This window comes from Melozone crissalis, unplaced genomic scaffold, assembly GCF_028551555.1.
Source record: "Melozone crissalis strain CALT ecotype California unplaced genomic scaffold, PUWL_Pcris_2 ptg000008l_1, whole genome shotgun sequence".
Lineage (NCBI taxonomy): Eukaryota > Metazoa > Chordata > Aves > Passeriformes > Passerellidae > Melozone > Melozone crissalis.
In genome coordinates, this window is record NW_026535786.1 from 2,548,769 (window position 1) to 2,568,864 (window position 20,096).

The 20,096-nt window shown below is 44.4% G+C and overlaps 1 protein-coding gene across 1 annotated transcript in view; it reads left to right on the forward strand.

Moving 5' to 3' along the window:
• Nucleotides 1–13,172, forward strand: part of MAML2 (mastermind like transcriptional coactivator 2) — a 207,484-nt gene extending 194,312 nt beyond the window's left edge. The window contains exons 3-5 of the mRNA XM_054269933.1: nucleotides 1,917–2,120; nucleotides 4,164–4,275; nucleotides 9,891–13,172. Coding sequence (XP_054125908.1) covers nucleotides 1,917–2,120; nucleotides 4,164–4,275; nucleotides 9,891–10,873 — 1,299 coding nt within the window. The 3' untranslated portion in view covers nucleotides 10,874–13,172. The remainder of the gene's footprint in view (nucleotides 1–1,916; nucleotides 2,121–4,163; nucleotides 4,276–9,890) is intronic.
• Nucleotides 13,173–20,096: the final 6,924 nt, after the last annotated feature.

The following is a 20,096-nucleotide window of genomic DNA, read 5'->3' on the forward strand; positions in this document are numbered from 1 at the left end:
TGAAAGCACATTCGGGGGAGCCTGCACTATCTGTGCAAAAGCACAACAGATGAATTCTATTAATGGATGGAACATGTGGCTGGGTTCAAGCTAGAGTTGTCATTTGAATATAGAAGTCAAAGCCAATTTATTGTAACATATTTTTCTTTTCAAAATATTTTAGGAAAGACAAAAAAGTTTGCGCAACAACTTGGCAAGCAGGTCTGTTGAGAGGAGGTATTTTCTATCTTGCAGCTAACATAAGGGCTGAAAAATGTGGCACTGCCGAGCAATCCTAGATTCCTTCTGGAACTGAAAGAAAGTGTGCAGGATATAATTGTGTAAGAGCCCAATAAATTTGAAGGGTGGGTTTGTAACACTGCCTTGGGGGCTGCAGGTGGCTCCAGAACAAAGTCAAGGTTTTTATTTCAGTAACAGTCTTCAAATACTTTATCTAACTAGCTACACACTCATGTGGCCCCATCTAGAAGCCAGGGAGTTATTTTAAAATAGAAATACCCATACAATCATTGTGCTTCTTCCATACCAGATGGTAGAAAGATAAGTGGGATTAGTCTGTACGGAGTGTGTTACTGGGGAGGGGAGGGATGCAAAAGCTAAGGCGCAGGAATGAGCTTTCCTGGAGTTTACAAAGTGCTAAACATCAGTGCTCCGTGGTCGTCAGGGCATGGGTAGGCTACATATGACCAATCCTTGTTTCAATGTCAGCCCATGTTTGCCTAAATGCCGCAGGGGACAATGGCCATGGAACAGAGCTTTACTAGGACAGCAGCCCGGATCCTGGCCACTCGAGAGAGTGTACGCCTCCCTGCACAACAGGGAGCATCAGACTCCTGCTGTGGGGTCTGGTGCTGCAAGGCAAAAATGCTGCTGCCTCTTAGGTTATACAGAGTTATGTGGTTGGTTCTTATGGTGAATTGCAGTCAAGTGGGGTCAGAGAATGGATGTGTCTCCTGACTGTTGTGACCTCTTCAGTGTATCCCATTTTCTTTGTAGCTGTGCATAGGCTAAGTATTTTTGTGTGTGTACTGAGAAAGCTGCATTTGGCAAAGGCTCAATTACCAAACACTGCTGGAGCAAGTAGGCAAAAAACGCATTGCTGCCAAGGGAAATAATGGCCAAGAGAAAAGGAGCAGCATACTGTCATCCCATGTACATTCTCATCTTGTATGAACATGGTTTGAGTCCTCATGTTCCTTCTCCACTGCCCTCGAAGATGACTTTTTGCCATCCCTTCATTATGGAGCTGCACACTGGGAACAGGAAGCAGATCTAGGTCCCTCACAAAGACCAGAGAGACTCTTCAAGGTCCTTTCCAGTTACACATTTATTTTACTGAGGAAGTTGATACACTCTAAGCCTATTTAATCGTGGTGCTAATGGGATTCAATTAGCAGTCTCTCAGAGACTGCTCTTGTCAGGGAGATGATGGGACAAATGAAAGCAGCACCATTCCCCCCACTGTGAAGTATTAACTTCCCACCTCTGTATTTTCCAAGAATAGATGCCACTTCTACCAATAAGTCTGCAGCTTCTCACTGCTGTTCACCAGATGGTAGGAACCAGCAGACACTGAGTTTGTTCCCTTGTGGTCAAACAAACTGCTGTACAGCCTGATGCACGTTTCCTGAGAGATCCCCAGGACAGCTCTGTTACTTCTGTTAATATTTCCCAAGCTCCTGGTACAATATTGAGACTTTCCACTGGAACAACCTGCCACATTTTTCAGAGTCTTTCCTGAGGGATGAAGTTACTCAATCCTCTTCTTACTTTGTCATAGCCTTTGTATCGGTCACTTGTCCTGAGAGTCTGTGGGCTGTGTCCTGAGTTTCAGCAAATTACATAAAAAGGATTATTTCCTTTTCTTGATGCTTGTTATTATTTTCATCCTTCACGAGCTTTTTCTTCTGTTTCAGGAACAACACTCTGTGGTAGGCCAGGGAGCTGGCCCCACTCCAAGCTCCAGCTCTTGCTCAAATCCAAACACTGGAAGTGGTTACATGAACTCATCCCAGCAATCATTGTTGAATCAGCAGCTGATGGAAAAGAAACAGGCTCTGCAACGGCAAATGATGGAGCAAAAACAACTCCTTCTACAGCAGCAGATGTTGGCAGAAGCTGTAAGTTTACTAATTTCTTATTTTACGTGGAAAATATTGTCATAAAAACAATAGAAAAGAAAGCTAAGACAGGGAGAAGAAAGCCCCCTAAAACTCCAAGGTAGTTTTGGCAGTGCCTAGATTGTCAAGAGTGCACCTTGCATTTTTCAGCACTTTTCTAAGCCTTTTTGAAACCTTCTTCAATCTATATGAAACAATTTTCCAAGCTACTGCAGTTTCATTACAAGAACAATCCAAGCATACGCTTGGTTTTGAGACATATGAATACTGTCAGTGGTTTTCTTTGCAAGATAAGCCAAGGTACACTGCCATGCTACTTCCACCTCAGAGGAAAGTTTACTTCCAGGAGCTGTCACCCAAGCAGCACAGTGTAAAATGCCTGTGTGTGAACAAGGATCACGTACCTTGATTTTGGGGTTCAACACAAGTTTGTGCGCTTCGCTGGGATTGTGTATGGCTCCTGCTTTCTCTGGTTTTATTTTTGCATTTCTATGTATCTGTAGCTACTTCTCTGTCCTTTGGTATCTGAGAGACTGGCTGGGAGTTTCTGGTCATTTTAGGAGACATGGGGGATTCTATAAAGGAAATATTTCTTGACTTTTCAATTCATGCAGAAGAAAAAAGAAGTTCAAAATCAGCTCTCTGTGCTGCAGTTTTCTATCAGAATTTTTAGCAGAGCGAATACTTAATTGTTCAAATAGCTTATCTTAAATAAAATGGAAATTTAATCAGCTTGGCTTTGCTTTTGTTTTGTGTACATAGAAAACAGTTTTTACATGAATTGCAGGGATTTCATGGGAGTCTGTCTTATTCACAAGGATTCAGGTTGAGCAGGATATAAAAACAAACCTTACAAATCTTAATCAGACCCCTCCCTCCCATCATGAATTGTGGAAATGCTCTAAATAACACAAGAAGGGCTCTTCTCCCAGTCTTTTTAAGTGCTCCTGGGAGAAGAAAATAGAATTTTTCCAATAGAAGGTCCATATGCATGCTGTTTTCAGTCAGATTATCCCCAAATTACTCTGATGGACTTGCATCATCAGCCAGGGCCTGACTCTTTCACACTGACAAGCTGATTTGCCATTCTGGCAGCTGAGCACAAAACCTGTGCACATTGCACAAGAGGTGTGATGCTGTCCCAGCAGCTGTCCAGTAAAGGCACATGTGCACCAAACTCACAATTTCCTGCCATGGGGCACATATCCCAAGGAACCATGTCTCATGGGTGAGCAGGAGCACTCTGGAAGCATCAAATCACACTGATGCTGATGAGAGATTTGGCATTGACTCTGGTGCCTGCTCTTTCCAGATCTTTATGAGCACAGGGCAGTTAGTCAGATTTCAGTTCAAGGACTTGGCTCTCTCACCAGAGACATGTCCCTGCAAGCTCAAAAAACAAAATAAAATCTCCCCAGCTAATATTTTTTTCCTGCAATCTTTCCTTGCTGTCCCTGCCCCAATTCTTGTACTCCCAATGTAGGAGGAAAGACAGCAACTCATGCAGGGAAGCACAGGGCAGTGCTGAGTGGCATGAAAACAGCCAGCCCAGCACCATCCTTGTCCTTGTCCTAAACCAGGTGTATATCCCCACTTCTGGTATCCCTAGTAAGGAGAGTTGGGGAGAGAAAAAGCAAGGATTTTACTGGGTTTTGTGGTCACTCCTACAGTGTAGGATGACAGAGTGAGGGAGGGCATGGCTGTGGATGGGTTTGACAAGCTGAAATAGAAATACGCTTTGTACTTCAGTGGAGACATGGACATTGTTCTCAGAGGCTGAGAGGAAAGTTGAACCAGGCTCAAACACAATGCAACCATCAAAAAGATTTCCATATAGACTTCAGTAGGTGATGGCACTGTTTCACAAGTGCCACCAGAGTGAAAGGAAGGAATACTTCACCAGTGTGACCAGTGACCAGACAGAGTGAAAGGAAGGAATACTTCAGCTTTTACATAACTGAGAAAAGAAAGAGATTGGCAAAACACAGAGCCAGGAAAGCATAAAGAAAAGCAAATTAATGTATTTCTACTCTATTCCTCTAGGAGAAAATAACTCCACAAGACCAGCTGAACAGACACTTGACAAGACCACCACCAGATTATAAAGACCAAAGAAGGAATGTGGTCAACATGCAACAAGCAAACCAGTATCCTGGTAAGTACCCATGGGCTCAAAGCAACCCCTTCCTTTCTTCCTTCCTTCCAGCTGGAAGACCACCCATAAGAGACATACATGCATGGGATGACTGGGGCATGACTTTCTGGATATCTGCTTCGATCACTGCAGAGGCAGTGGGTGGTGGCTGTGCCCTCCTGTGCTATCTACCTCACTGTCCTGCACCACTGAGAAGTGCTGGTGTATGATCTGGTGCTTCATCCAGGTTGATACTGCCTCTCAGACATGGGGAAGGAGGAGTTGGTACCCGTCCCATTGGCACTGTCTGGGGCAGATGTGCGCCCACATACCTGATGCAGAGATGTCCTCTTGGCTATTCAAACTCACTGTGCTCAGGTGCTTCTCTCACATATGGTCTCAGTCTCATCACAAGGTGGTGCACCTTGGTTCAGAGACTGAGATGAGAACCATCCCTCCCTTCAAATGGCAGTTCATGTACAGTGTGAGGAACCTCACACAGGTTTTTAAGTACCCCACACAGCACCATCATGGATGGTACTTTTAGTGTGTTTAATAGGTCATAGTCATGGCCTTAGAGCTGCTCTACATGCAGCATTTCAACAGATCAGTCAAACAGTAGAGTAAAAGACCTTGTTTTCTGCCAGAGCTGCCCAGGGCAGGAAATGCCCAACACTTCAGGACTAGTCCTTTGTTTCAACTCTTGTGCCCTGACCTCCTGGGAGAGTCTAGTTGTTGGAGCACAGGATTGTTTGTTTGGCTTTTCATACTCTTCGCCTTGCTGATTAGCTGAAGGCCACTCAGAGTAAAGGCAGAGTAAGGAAAAAATGCTGAGGGGAGAGGAGGTGGAGGAAATGCAGCAGATGGGACCAAAGGATGTTTTCTATACTGGAAAAGTGTCTGTGCATATAAGTATAAAAAGAATTCTTTGCCTTCTAGTATATTTTTGTATGCAACATATTTTCTGCTTCTATTACAATTTTAATGAGCTCTGAAGTGCAGCTTACTCACATGCCACCCCTCTGCCCCATCTGCTGGCTATGTAGGGATGGGCCAGGTTGGGCTGCTCAAGCAGCATTCATGCACTCCTGTGCTCTGTTTACAAGTTCCAGCAGTGATAACCTTGCTGCAGCCTGGAAACTGCTGCTGAGAACTGCTGCTTTCTAATGGGCCTGGGCCTTAATCTTCTCCAGTAAAGTGACTCAAGCATCCCAGTGTAATATCCCATGGTGAGGGCCCTGCTCGCTGGCTTGGTACCTCCTGTACTCCCAAAATAAACGCTTTGGCAAGCCAGCATTTTGCTGAGGAATCTTGTGATTTGGTGTGTTGTTTAAAGGTTTGTTCCTGGAACCAAATGATTAACTGAGACTCTTGGCTTTTACTTAAAAACAATCCATGTCTAGCCTGAGACAGAAAATGGAAGCGAGTGCAGCCACATGTGTGAAAGGCTCCAAAGTGAGTAGATCACCATTGTTATGTGGCAGCTCTTGTTGTTGTTAATCTGATGGACTCTCTGCCAGTCTTGTGGTATTTGGAGTCACATCTCCTCGGTGTGAGACATGTGGGAATGGCAGCACTTGTCCATTCAAATCCCAAATCCCTGCTGAGTGAGCCCTGGGAGGACAGCAGGGCTGTGCTGGGAGCTTCCAGCAAAGCTACCAGAGGCAGCAATTAGGAAAATCTTGCATAAGGGAATAACAGTAGGGAAACTGTTTCCTTTTTCTGGGAATAGCTTTGCTCAGATCAGGGAAGAAGAAACAAAAAGCTAAATAAAATTGCACAAGCTGGAGAAACTTGGTTGAGTATTTTATTTCTCTATACTTTTCCCCACAGTGCCATGCCATGGCAAGAGACCCCCAAGAAAGGAGCAGGTGAATTGGGTAGGGAAGCTGTTTCTCTGAATTGCTGTAGCCTGGGGTGCCCAGCTGCTGTACAGAGTCCTTCTGGGGAAGGCATTTCTTCCCATCTGGAAGAAATAAGAATGGAAAATACTTGTGTTAAAAATAAAAGCATAAAAATAGCAAAACAAAGAAAGAGGAAGCTTTGTCTTTTGGCAACAAGTACAACCCCTTCCCAAACACTTGTGTTCTTCAAAAAGTGTAGCATTTGCAGGAGCAGTGTGATGGTAGCCCTGAGGTCTGCTCAACAGCTGGCAGGGTCACCCCATGAGGGACTTCATCCCAGTGGCAATGAAGTGACTGTACAAACTTGTAGTTCAGCTGGAGGGAGAGAACCATCTCTTGAAATGCCACTGAATTCTCTCTTTATTATGGGCTCACAGGAGCAAAAAATCAGGGACCCATCCCTATCATCCCTGCAAAAAAAAAATCACAGAATCACAGAAAGGTTTGGGTTGGAAGGGACTTTAAAGATCATCTAGTTCCAAACCTTCACTAGACCAGGTTAGTCAGAGCCCCATCCAGCCTGGCCTTGCATACTTTCAGGGATGGGACATTCACAACCCTTTCACTAGTCCAGTGTTTCACCACCCCCGAGTAAATTTCTTCCCTATGTCTAATCTAAACCTATCCTGTCTCAATTTAAAGTCATTCCCCCTTGTCCTGTCACTGCATATCCTTGTAAAAAGTCCCTCTCTCTCCCTCTTGTAGCCACCTTCAGGTACTGGAAAGTACTAGATCACCTCAGAACCTTCTCTTCTCCCACCTTAACAACCCCACCTCTCTCAGCCTGTCTTTGTAGGAGATGTTATAGTAGTTCCAAAAATGCACAGCCCACCAGCAAAGCCAAAGATGGGGCTAATTATGTGGTTGCCAGCTGAGCACAGATTGTGGGAATGTGATCATCCCTGTTGGGCTAAAAGCAGGTGGATTCCCCATAGCATATCCTGTCCCAGGGGCTGCCCAGCTCAGGGACTGAATTTAGGTGCTTAAGTTAGGACAACAGAATTCTTAGGATAATTAGATCCTCTACAGTCCCACTTGGAGCCTGTTTGTGGAAGAGGCTGCCTTCCAAGCTAGGGGAAGCTTCTTAATTTAGGTATCTATGTCTATATTGATTTGAAACAAGCACTTGATTTGAAACAAGCACTCTGGTTGTGGAGTCACACTCAGTGTTAATAATGATTTGAGAAGAGTTATTTTTTAAGTCCTTAAGGAAAGAAATAAATCCTTTACATCCATTACTAAATGGAAATAGCATATGTATAAAAATAATGCAGAAAAAGCAGAAATATACAATTTTTTCTTTGGTTCCAGACTGTGGGAGCTGAACATCATTATGGTAAAATTTCAACAGCAACAGCATATTAAATAGCTGTTCCTAAACATAGACTTTTTAAATATGTATGCCAATGATTTGTCTAAAAGAGTTTTAAAAGAGCTGGCTGAGAGATTCTCCAAATTCTTAGTGTCACCTTTTATTTAGTCTTGAAACACCAAGGGAGACTGCTAATGCCATGATCAAAATTAAAAGCCTAAGTAGGCAATTCCAGCCCTAGTAGCCTAAAGCAGAGTTCAGCAAAACTACTGGGGAGCAGATACAGCCCAAATAATAAAGAATTAAGGAAGGGGAAGATTTAATTAATTTCAAGCAACGTGGGCTGATGTTAGAAGAATCTTTTCAAACTTGCATGGTATCTCTTTCAATGAAACCACAACTTAAAGGCAATAGTTGTTCAGGTTACGTCCCTTAAAGCATCTGACTTCTTACTGCCTATTTTGGTTAAGAAACCTGAGTGGCGGAAAATTAGCATACCTCAAAAGGAAATGGCTGACAGGTGTCCAGATATCACCGTGGGCAGGTGATTGAAACTGGATAGGCAAACATTGTCCCAGATGATGCTGAACTGGAAAAATAGAGCTTACTTTACATTGGAGGTGTGCAAAAGTTATTGCTGTGACCAGCTATGATGTACAGCTCTGAAATCAACATCAAAAACTGCCACATTCTGAAGGGACTTCCAAAGGACCAAGGGACTGGAAAAGCATGCCACACTGAGACTGAAGTATCTGGAGAGTGCTGCAGGCATGACACAGTCTCGAAGCACTGTGTAGTTGGAAGGAATTTATGATGGACCAACTAATAAAATTAGTAACACAGACCAATATATAATAAGATTTGGTAATGAAGCTGAAGTTAGTCAAATTCCATCCGGTTTTGCCAATGTACAAAGAATCAAGCCAAGGCAATGTGTCATGCCCAAAAATTGCTATTAGTTGCACCCTATGAAATAGCAAATCTCCTCATTCCTCCTCTGGGAAAGGCTCAGAGAATTCCTGAAATGCAGAGGTACCTTGGTAGCAAGCTCATTTGACAGCTTTTCTCACACTTTGGGGGCCACCCAAAGAGGTGTGAGAATTTTGCTTGTACTGTGCCATGTGGCACAGATTTCCTCGGCTGACCCACACATTGTGTGAAGAAGCATCTCCTTTCATTTGCCTTGAGCCTGACTTCTTTGAGCTGTGCTTCTTGTAGGGTTTGTACTGGAAGCAACAGTAGCAAAGGGGATTACAATGTGGAGCAGCTGATTGTGTGCAGAGAGGGTTCTCCGCAGTGCCATCTACACTGGCTGAGTGGTTTAAAAAGTGGTTGGTCTTTTTCAACCAGTCTCTCAGGGATTAATTCAATCTTGCACTGCATAAGCACTCAGCCTTCATGGCATAAATCACCTACTGTGGCCTCAAACTACGGTAATGTAGCCAAAGAAGTGAGCTTGTGTCGAGGTTTGGTGGCTGAAGGCAACAAAATCCTCTCTTCTTGTCATCCATTGGAAGGAAGTTAAGTACAGGAAAACCCTCCATTGGGCAGAATCAGCCAGGAGTGATAAATTCCTGCCAACTCATAACTTGTAGTTTTCTGATGCACAAAAGGGGATGTTCGGGTGCAGCAAGCGCTGGCACATCATGTGTGGCTCCCTCACTGGCAAGTCTGTTTGTGCAGGGGCAAATAGCCATAGCCCAGCTGGGAAGAGAGTTTAGAAAGGGCACGTGTGGGGCTCACCAGGCACAGCACTGGGTCATGTCCCCATGCCTGCTCAGCCACCACGTGAGAGCACAGGCAAGGCACAGACTGGACTGAGCTCCTGCCCCAGCATATGGCTGCAAATGTGGGAGATGCACTCTTGGCTCCTGCTGTCATCTGGGACAGACATTCCCAATCAAAGGATGGATACTGCTGCTGTAGCTGTCTAAGAAAGGTGGAAAAGAAGCCTGATTAAAGTGCCTCTCACTCCCCATTGTCTCTAGAGGGACCCAGGATAAGCCATGCCCTGTAAGGAAAAGTTCTTGATCTCTGATCACTTAAAGAGGCTTTGTCCTGTCTGATGTGTCTAGTACTTCTGTAAAGGAAGGCAGGAAAGTCTTCTCTCCTGCCCAGTGGTTCCATTTGTCCTTCCCTGCTCCAATATTTCTCTTACAATGAGCATCAGTTTTGGCTCATGTGCTCTCCTCTGAAGGGATGTAAAAACCACAGGTGGCTTAGTACAGACCAAACCACCCTTTGGATGATAGGCATCTTCAAGGCCTTGAGCAAGTTCATGTAAGTCCTCTTAAGAGCAAGTGTCTTCTTCAAGAAACTCTGCTCATAGAAAACTGGATTTTTGAGCTGTTGGTATTTGAATGACACCACATATTGATGCACCCACGCTTGTTGTAACACTTCTGTTTTCTTCTTTCCAGGTAGTTCACCAGCTGTGAGCATGAGCTCCAACAACATGTCCTTATCCAACCCAATTTCAACTCACAGCATCATGCCCCAGAGCTCCAGCCTCATGTCCACCCCTGCTGGAACCCGAATGCCTTCTGTTCCTGCTGCTCGGAGTTTGGGCTGCTACGGGAACCTTCCTTGCAACCAACCAAGCACGTACAATGTGACTTCAGGAATGAACCAAATGCAGCCACACAGAAACCAAAATCAAGTTCTGCCCAGTCAGAATAACCCCATGGTGTCCCGACAGCAAACCTTGACCCAGGGGAACAATGGGGCAGCTTTTGGGACGGGGTCAGTGGTCAGCTCTCAGCAAATAAGGCCAGGCTTGACCCATGGAGCGACGGCTATCCCTGCTCAACGGCCGGCCAATGTGATGATCACAGCCACTGCCAATGCCCAGAACTGGGCCCCGCAAGAGGCTGCAGTGAAGCAGCAGGATGCACTGAAGCCTGCAGGGGTGCGTTTCCCCACGGGCACTCCATATCCTAACCAGTCTTTGCAGCGCAGCGTAGGCAACCAGCATTTTCCTCAGCGTGCATTGGCACCTCCTAACCAGTTACCGGCGGGAGTCCAAATGAGGCCCCCTCTGAACCAAATGCACCAGACTCTAAATGGACAATCTACTGGCTCGCTAAGAGGGCTCAGCATAAGACCCAATCAGCTGAGAGGACAGACTGTGCCTGCCTTGAATCAGCCAGGAACAAGTATGACACCGCCGTCATCTCTGCCATCAACCGGTTTCACAAGCACCAACCAAACCTCCCGGGCTTACCAAGGAAGTGAGCATGGCAGTGACCTAGCGTTTGACTTTCTGAACCAGCAAGGGGACACTATAGGACCTGCGCTCAACAGTGACTCGGATTTTATAGATTCTTTACTGAAAACAGAACCTGGTAATGATGACTGGATGAAAGACATCAACCTCGATGAAATTTTAGGGAACCACTCATAAGTGACAGTACCAAGAGGGAACCAGATGAAGAGGCAGCAAGGACATTAGCTTTCTCTTTAGATGCCAACAACCTGCTTCATTAATTTACACTCCAGTAACTGGGCTGTCCTTTAAAATACAACATAGAGCAATTGCCCTGTTTGAAGACTAGCTCTAGGAACAAAACTGAAGTGACAGTCTAAGTGATATTCCTGCCTGCCACAAAGAAGTGAAAACACGTGGAGGGTCTGTTCCCCAGACCTGTGCCCAGCCCATTGCAAACTCATTGGTTCTTCTCAGAGGGCTCCAGGAAAAAAACACATGCAGCTTCCCACACATGGAAGCACCAGTCAGTGGTATAGGCTGTGCAACATCATTTCTCTGAGTGCAAGTAAGACCCCAAGTGGTCCACAGCTCTTCAGTCATCTTGTTCACAGCCATTTACTTCCTTGGGACTGCTTAGCCCTGACAGCATCAAGCCCTGTGTAAATCTCATGGCATTACAAAAACTGTTTACTTCTGCACAGTACAAACCTACATTTGCTTTCCCAATGATTTTGTTATAAACCTTTTGTAGCACACAGCAGGGTAAGTGGTCTCATCCAAGGGAGGAAGGACACAGATCATCCAGCGTGCTATTCGGTGTGCTCTAGCATTTGTGTTCTCCCTTTCATCAGTGTTTGCAGTGAGTATTAGAGGATGCTGCTGTTCTGCCAGCAGCACAGTCATTCTGGGCACTGAGGGAAACATGAGGGAACTACTTCCAAAGCTCAGGATCCTCACTTTGCCACCTTGCCCTTCCCCAGGGACTCCAGTGACTTAATAGAAACTTGAGTGAGAAGGGTGCTCATGATTTGTCCCTGACTACTCTCCCAGTCCAGCTTAGAGGAGGCCAGATACCTAAAGTGGCTCAGCTAAGCCACTGTCCTTGTTTTTCATCTCAAATCATGGCGAATATCCGTCAGGTAGTTCAGCCTGATCTTCTTCTCTCAAACAGGTTTAGCCCAGGTGAAATGCCATCATCTACCTGCCTGGGGGGAAGCTGCCATTTTGATTGCACAGCATTTTGGTTCCATCCTGTTTTCTCCTTCGCCATATGAGGGGGAGTTGAAAGAGTCCTGCTGATGGCCCAGGTCCCCAGCCTTTGTCTGGAGTACAGGAGGCTCTGCCCCTGAAACTAGCATGCACATCAATTATAACTCACAGCAGGAGCCTCCATCAGCCATATCTGTGCTTGTACATGAAACAGTTCTGGGGATTATTTCTGGGCACTGGACTCAATCATCTGTTCTGGTTTTGGGGATGGACCAGCTAATTTTGTCCTGAGCAGTTTCGTGCATAGAAAGAAGATATACTGGGGCAAGGACCATTCCCATGAGCAGTTTGCAGTCACCTTCCTTGAAGGCTAACAGAGCACAGCAGTAAGGATACAGGCTGTCCTACACCTGCCAGGGAATAGTCTTGACAATATTAAATTCTTTGCTATAGGCTTGGTCAGTAATGGCATCAGAAGGATATGCTATGTCACTATAAAGCCACTGCACAGTGATTCAGGCAGGATTCATAGATAGGAACAGATCTTGCAATTCAAATGAAAGTGCTGTTCTTTCAAATGATGGGGTGCAATGTGTTTCACAGCCTCCTCCGAATTAGCTACAACTAGATGTGGCAAAGGAATACAATGCCTACGTTCCCATGCCTTGGTGCCAAGAGGCATTGCTCAGCGCGTGCAAGTGCTTTATTCATCCTTGTTAGTGGCAGTGGGGTGAGTAGACTATTTGACAATAGCCTCTGCACTTATCTGACCTACTTCTTGTGAGAGGTTTTAATCAGGCTTTTCCAGTTATTTCACCCTGTCATTTCAAATGGGCACAATTTTTCAGGATGTTTCAAGAAGCATCGTCACACAAATGAGCACCAGCACCTCCACAAAAGGTGTAACATGGGCATTGAGTTAGATATGCCAGTAGAGGCTGTTCATTCCCAGAGAAATAAGAGGGACAAGAAAGCCTGCTGAAGAGTCCCTTCTGCCAGCCCAGCCAGTGATCACTGCACAGCTCTGCCTTGTGTAACATTGTGGTGACTCAGCTGCCCAGAAAGCTCCCTCTTCTCCCCAGGTTTGGTCGAGGTGCATGTGTGATATGTCAGTACCAGTTTTTCCAAACCTTTGAAAAGCTTTTGAGCTCAGGCCACTGGGGTCCCACCTAAGCTTGGAGAGATACAGATCCAATACAACAAATGTGTCCCGTGTAAATCGTGCAAAACTAGACTGAAGCAGCAGCTGCACAAGTTTGAAGTGAAAGGAAGATTGGCTTCTCTGCCTCACTGCTGGCAGTGACTGCCAGCACACTGGGAGGGACAGACAGCTGCCATGGATGCCACTGAGGCCAAGGCTGAGTTAGCATCACCACGAGCAATGGGCACTGTAGTCTGGTAACTTCAACTACCCTCACATGCCATTGAAAAAGCCACCACTGGTTTCTGTATTAGGGCCAGACTGATTTCAAGGTCTTCAAATAATGCAAAAAAAAATTGTTCAGCTGAGGAGCTGGTCCCAATGAGTCAGGAGTCGGACTCAGTGATTCTCGTGGGTCCCTTCCAACTCAGGATATTCTGTGATTCCATGGTTCTATGATGTGGTGGATTCAATGCTGAGTGTTGTCCTGTTGGCCTCAGCCTGGAGTGCAAAAGACTGAGGCCAACACTCACATGGGCTGTGAGTGCCATCCCTGGGAGCAAAATTACATCCTGTCTTAAGTAAATTCAAAAAAGGTAGAGGCCATTTCCTGTCCTGTATATGTATACCTGATGCATTTGAAATGAGAGCTTGTGAAAGACTCTTGCAACTAAAACTTGAATCCAGTATCATTTCTTCAGAACACTTGCATCTGAATGGAGCTAGTGTCTTTTTTTTTCTTTCTTTGCAATGGCTAAGTGCACTACCCTTAAAATCTATTTTTCATCATTGACTGGGCACTCTTCACAGTATTGGGTTGTAAATATAAAGAATTATTTGTTTTGTAAACTTTTGTAAAAACAACAACAAAAAGTAATAATATTTTGGTAGGAATAATAAAAATCATATTATTTGGGTTATATTTATACATATGTGAAATAAATATACTATCAAAAAGTTGTATTTTATACAAAAAGTCAACTGTTACCTTTTGTATTCTATATACAAAGTTTTGTATGATATGATTGTTTATTTTTATCTGCAGATTTCAACTTTGGGTTTTAGGGGAGGGCAGAATGGGATCATGGTTAAATAGCTGGGTCTGACCCCAAGCTCACTGAAACCAATGGAGTTTTTCCATTGCCTTCACAGGGCTTTGAATCAAGCCTTTAAATCACCTTCAGATATGTTTCGCATCTGGAGCTCTCTGGAAACCTCAACATGTAAACATTCCAGGTTTCAAATTTTTTCCCTGAAAAAGGCTTTTATTATTATAATTATTGTTGTTATTGTTATTTCAGCTGTTGGGAGGCAGGTGGGACCTATGTAACTGTCATGTCCTTGTTGCATGTATGTCTGCTTTATATTTTCCCCATATTATAAACCAGTGTTTCTCTATACAGACTGAAAAGTTGCTGTACAGAAATGTTTGTGTTTATACATTTTTACATGTGGCTGTATATACCTCCTAGTACTATGCAGTGACACTTATTTGACTCCATTTATTTTTCACCTAAACATGAATAGTATGTTTTTCAGTAGCTATCAAAACTCTGCCAAGTAAATCAATCAAAATTATCCCAAGTGTCTCTTTTCTTACTATGAATTTTATATTGAATGTGTGTTTAGTCAACTGCTCAGTCATCTGAGTAAATTAAAATTTTGATATTTTAGGAGGGGGGAGAGAAAAATGAACATCTGGCAGCTTCCAGGAGCTCAGCCTGCCTCTTTGCCAGAGAGCTGTGATATTTTCCTACTGACTAAAGATATGGTTTCACTACCAGAAAAGGTTAACAAATAATGGTTAATAAAAATGCTATCTGTTGAAAGGGTTAATAGAATCTTGCAACAGAGCAATTTGCCCTGGGATTCTGCAAAAACTGAAGCTGAGAACTGAGTAACCCCAAAAGTCAGCTATCCCAAGAGGGCCAGCTGGGTCCCCAAGGCTGTGCCCTGCCCTGGTTCATACCCTGGAGACATTTTCCCCACTCCCCTCACTATCAGAGACCCCTAATGAGAAGCAGAAATTGGACAACTGGCTTCTCCTTTCCTCCTTGCCTCCTTCACATTACACGTCGTTCTAGCCTAAAGAGATTCCAGCCTATAGAGATTCCAGCCTACAGAGATTCCAGCATGTACAACATCACGCTGGGTTGCAGGCTGTTTCACACAAGCATTCATCCCTACCAGGCTATTTTTAGCAGGTCAGCCCTGAGGAAGTGTCCCGTTCCTCGAGAGGCTTTCCGGGCTCCATCTCCAAGGGGGTGGCTCTTCCTGCCCCATGGACTGAGCAGAAGGGCTGGTGGAGGGGATGTTTCCAAGGGACAAATGTCAGCACATCACTGCCCGTGCTCAAAGGCTGCCTTGTGCTATTTTGAGATGTAGGGAAAAAGAAAGGGCTCTCCACATCTTAACTGCTTCACTGCTGGTGGTGACGATGAGGGACTGCCATGGAGCACATCCACCCTTTTAGTCCCTGTCTGCTCACCTTCCCCTACAGGATAAGTGGGAAAGCACCCCCCTTGCTGCCCCTCACAACACCAGCTCTACTGGCTGCTGCCCTCAGGTTTTTTGGTAATGTTGCTCGGTCCCTCCATTGTATCTGACTCCATTGTATCTGACTCCTACCCACAAATGGCTCCTTTGTCCTGCCCTGGAACCTGGTGCTTTCACAGGAGGGATGGGGGAGGATGCTGGCAGATGCTCGGTGTCCCACTGCAGAGGCTGTGCCCATACTCCTGATCCTGGGTGGACATGCTGAAGTGAGAAGGTGCCCAGGAGGTGTGTGGCTCTCTCCTCACTTCAGCATTTCCAGCACAGATGACAGAAAGTGCTTCCCTTGCACTCAAGGGGGAAAATAAGGCACAGTCCCACTCATCCAAAGGTAAATCTGAAACAAATCAAGAAACACATGTCCTAAAAGTGTGTCTTTTCTATCTCAGCTGTAAAGGCAAAAGGCAAGGCAGGCAGGATGTGGGAGCATCAGGCAGGGCTGCTGGCCACCAGCAGAAGGCTCATCTTTGCCAGGGAGCTGAAAAACAGCCTGGGACCCCTGCCTGTCCTTGGAGTGTGGTTGTCTGTGCCACCAGGCTCTGAGTCCCTGGCAGTGCCTGGGGACCACGACCACCTGCTAGCAGGTCTCACAATCAAAAGCCATTCCCCCTGTGAGGGCAGGACAAGAGGGATAAGACAGTATAAAATAAAAGTCACCCAGTGCCACACGGTTTCCATGCCAGAAAATGTCCCCAGGCCTGTCTCCTGTGCCCAGGGAGATGTAGCCAGTGAGGCCACATGGAAGAGGTGTGAGACATGAGTGGCAGTGAGTATTTTCCCTGCCTGGCCAGATGCAGCACAGCAGGAATTGCACCAGGCCCAGGCAAGGGCTGACCTTTCTCACTGCATCCAAATCACTTGGTGGGAAGCACTACCAGTTCGGGCAGCACAGCCAAGAGCGCTGCTCCCTCCCACGGCAGCAGGGAGGTCTGGCAGCTGCAGGGACAGGGATGACATGGACAGGATTCCTCCTGCCACAATAAAAATTTCAACCATGGTAAAAGCTTACTTCATTCTAATTTTTAAATTAGGCGTTCTGGGTGCAGAAAAGGTCAGGCAAGCTGAAAAAAGCAGGTTGATTAAGACTTAGAAATTTCGTCTTTAAAAAACCAAAAACAAAGCCAAACAAAATGGAATAAAAAACAAATAAACAAACACAACAAACACAAAAACCTACAAAAAACAAAAGAAAGCAAAACAAAACCAAGTCAAAACCAAACCAAACAAAAGAAACTCAACATGAAACAGCATTTGGCAAGCTGGCATTTTCATTACAAGAAGCTCCTTTAAAAGAGCCAAAGTTAGATGATTGTTTCTCCTGTAGTGAGCCAGCCTCCCGTGTGCTGTGAGCGGGCACCCAGCTAGCGATGGCCCCTGTGGGTGCACACAGGTGTGCTGCTGCTGGGCTATGTGCCTGGGCACCAAGGCTGCCTGAGCTGCCCCAGCAGCCTCAGGACAAGCAGGGGCAGAGGCAGCCCGAGGCTCCCAGGGCAGAAGGGATAAAGCCCCCCTTGGCTGCGCTGCCGCGTGCCTGGGGAGCTCTCCCCAGACTTCTGCATTCCTGTTCATGGCTTCAGACAACAAAGATGCTCTATCTACAAAAATTTTGGAGGGCTGCCTGACATGTTTTCACTCTGGTTGACAGGTCTGCCTTGTTTGACAGGACACAGTTGCTTTGTTTTATCCTTCTTGTCCAGGAACATGGGGAAAATCCTGTGGTGCTGTTCAGTGTTTGGGTGAAATGCTGAGTATAGGTGCATCCACACACTCCTGTTGAAGTTAGCAGTTCTGATGGCAAACCCTATCCCTCAATATCAATTTGAGATGAAAGGTAAAGTTCCTGGTTGTTGTGAAGTTCTATGAACATCATGTAAGGGCAGGGTTTATCCTTGATACCATTATATTGGAGTGTCATGGTGAAAATAAAAGCAGGCAATGTATTCAAATCAACTTTTGTGCTTACCTGGCCTCTAAATACAACAGGTAAGTTCCAATCTAGAGGCCTAATTTTTTTTTAAATTAGTTTCTGAAGAGGTCCTAGCATACCAGCTGCTGAGAAATATTTATTGAAAATTATTGTAGTATTGTTTAAGGATCTGATATGGAAAGCTCTTTCTTGTAGATGTGGCCTATGGGGTTAGCTCCATAAGCTGATTTCATGAACAAGTGGGCACACATAACAGTCAGGTTAATATATGAGTATAATTTGTACACCAATGAAATTTCCATCAGTGAAAGATATCTAACCTTTTCAAGGAGAAATGTATGGAGGACTCCATAATTTGGCTGCATCTCTTCAAATTTGTTTGAGAAGGAAGCTGATGAGTTTTCCCCAATTGCAGTTTTTAAAAAGACAGATGTGTCAGAACCCACATGACATATTATTTGATTCCTTAAATTTAGCATTGTCTTTACTGTTCAGTAAGCATACTAAATGTATAAAAATGCATGCACTGGGCAATATAATCCCTTGTGAATCTACACAACAGCTTTGTCAATGATTGTTTATTCTGGTTTTGAGTTTCTTCTTATCTTAAGGATTTCTTCTTCTCTTAAGGATTGTGCTTTTTTTCCATGTTACTTGTCCTTCAGCAAGACTTCTAGCTAGCATAATGTTATTCATGTACCTCTATGAATAACCTAACTCTACAGCAAATTAAAATCAGTCTAAAGAAACCCATTGTACTCTCACTGATTTCCTTAGTGTGAACATGTTAGCCTTGGCCTGTTGGATAACCAGGCTCACAGGATGTGTACAGCAGAGGCAGGAACCCCATGTGTGTTTCCAAAAGGCTGATCAAAGCTGCAGGGCTATGTGGTGTCCCCACTCACACGTGAGCCACAGGTTAACTGCATTAGTACAGCTAAAATCAGGATTTCATGCATAACACACCCTGAAAGACAACTCTTCCCTTCATTTAAGTAGCAAATCCACTAACCAAAGATTTTCCCATAGTTACATGGCATCTTTATGTTCTTATGGCCACAATTGTCTTGATTAATTGTGTGGATCTTACTAGAGTAAAGCCATCACATGATAATCTTATTCATTAACTTTTCCTCCAATGCCAAAGACTTAATCTGGTGTGTTTTACCATATAAACTGTTAGCTTCTGACATACAAATATCAATAGACCATCTGTTTATACTGGGGGGTTTAAAATCTTCTCACAGAAAATATATGGAGCGCTTTAGAAGGTTGCAAAGAGAAACTTGCAACAGATAGTGCTGTTTAAAGAAGTAAACTATTAAAAATGTAATTTAAAAAACCCTTCATGAAGAACATTTCATTAGTTTCTCAACATTGAATATAGTCTTTTATAAGTGACTCAAGAGCACAAATCAGCACAAAATCTCAGAAATATTCTTTTGTTACATCTGTCTTTTTTACCCTCAGTAGTGGCCTATTTTGGCTTCCCCTTTTGGTTTTCTTTTATAAAAAATTTAGAATTGAGTCTTTTTTATACACTTTTCTGTGTCTCCAAAGCCTCCTGCTATTAGATTGGTTTTAGCTTTCAGCAAGTGAGAGTGTGCAATAAAGAAAAATTTCCCAATGGCCACCAACACTGCAGCACAGCGTAGCTGTGCACTTGGATGACAGATTAGCTCCAGAAATGCTACTTTTTATTAAATTATCTAAGCTTTCATCAGAGAATGCTTTCACCAGGCTTTTACAGCCTTTGATAAAAGGCAAGATTTTCAATAAGAAACCCAAAGCCCAGCTCCCATGCCTACATTGATCTAAATAATGATGTCTGGCCCTCAGGTTTTAGCTTGTAGAATAGTGCCACCCTGGGAATATGATGTAGTCCAGGCAGAAATAATCAATGCAAATGAACAGAAATCTGGAAAATATATAGAGAAGAATGAAGGTTCTTTAGCCTGAAGAAGAGGAGATTTGAGTGGGAATAGGAAAGAGATTCTTTGAATGGATAGTTCATTGCTGCAGGGTAAAAGATTGGTTATTTTCCATAATGATCTCTACAGGCCAAGAAACCATGGCTTCAGGTTAGATGCCAGGTGGAATTTTGTAACAGCAAGGATAACATGAGGATGGAATGTCTGAGGAGGGTGTGGGGTCGGAAGCTCCTCAGGACCTGCTTTAGGCAGCTGTCAGAAATTATACTGGTGTGGTTATCTGTCTTCAGCCAGCGGAACAGACTAAATGTCTTTGTGGGTCCTCACAGAAAGGCAGCAAAAATACTGAAAACAAGTGAAAAGTTTTCATGCTGAGGATGGAAAGGGGAAAAAATTTTTTTTGTGGGGCTTAAGTCAATGAATACTTACCAATTCATATGAACAGCAACGCATCCCAGCCCACTTCCCATCCTGTAAGGCAAGTATTCAAATCCCACTCTGCTTCTACACCATAAAAAGCCAGCAGGAGGCTTGAGAGAGATGGGTTTGTCCCAGCTGTCATGTCTGCTCCTTCAGATGTTTTCCTGGGGAGTGAAGTTAAAGAAATTTTCTATTTCAGCTCCCTTTCCTGAAGAAAAAGATTTTGATCCTGTGCTT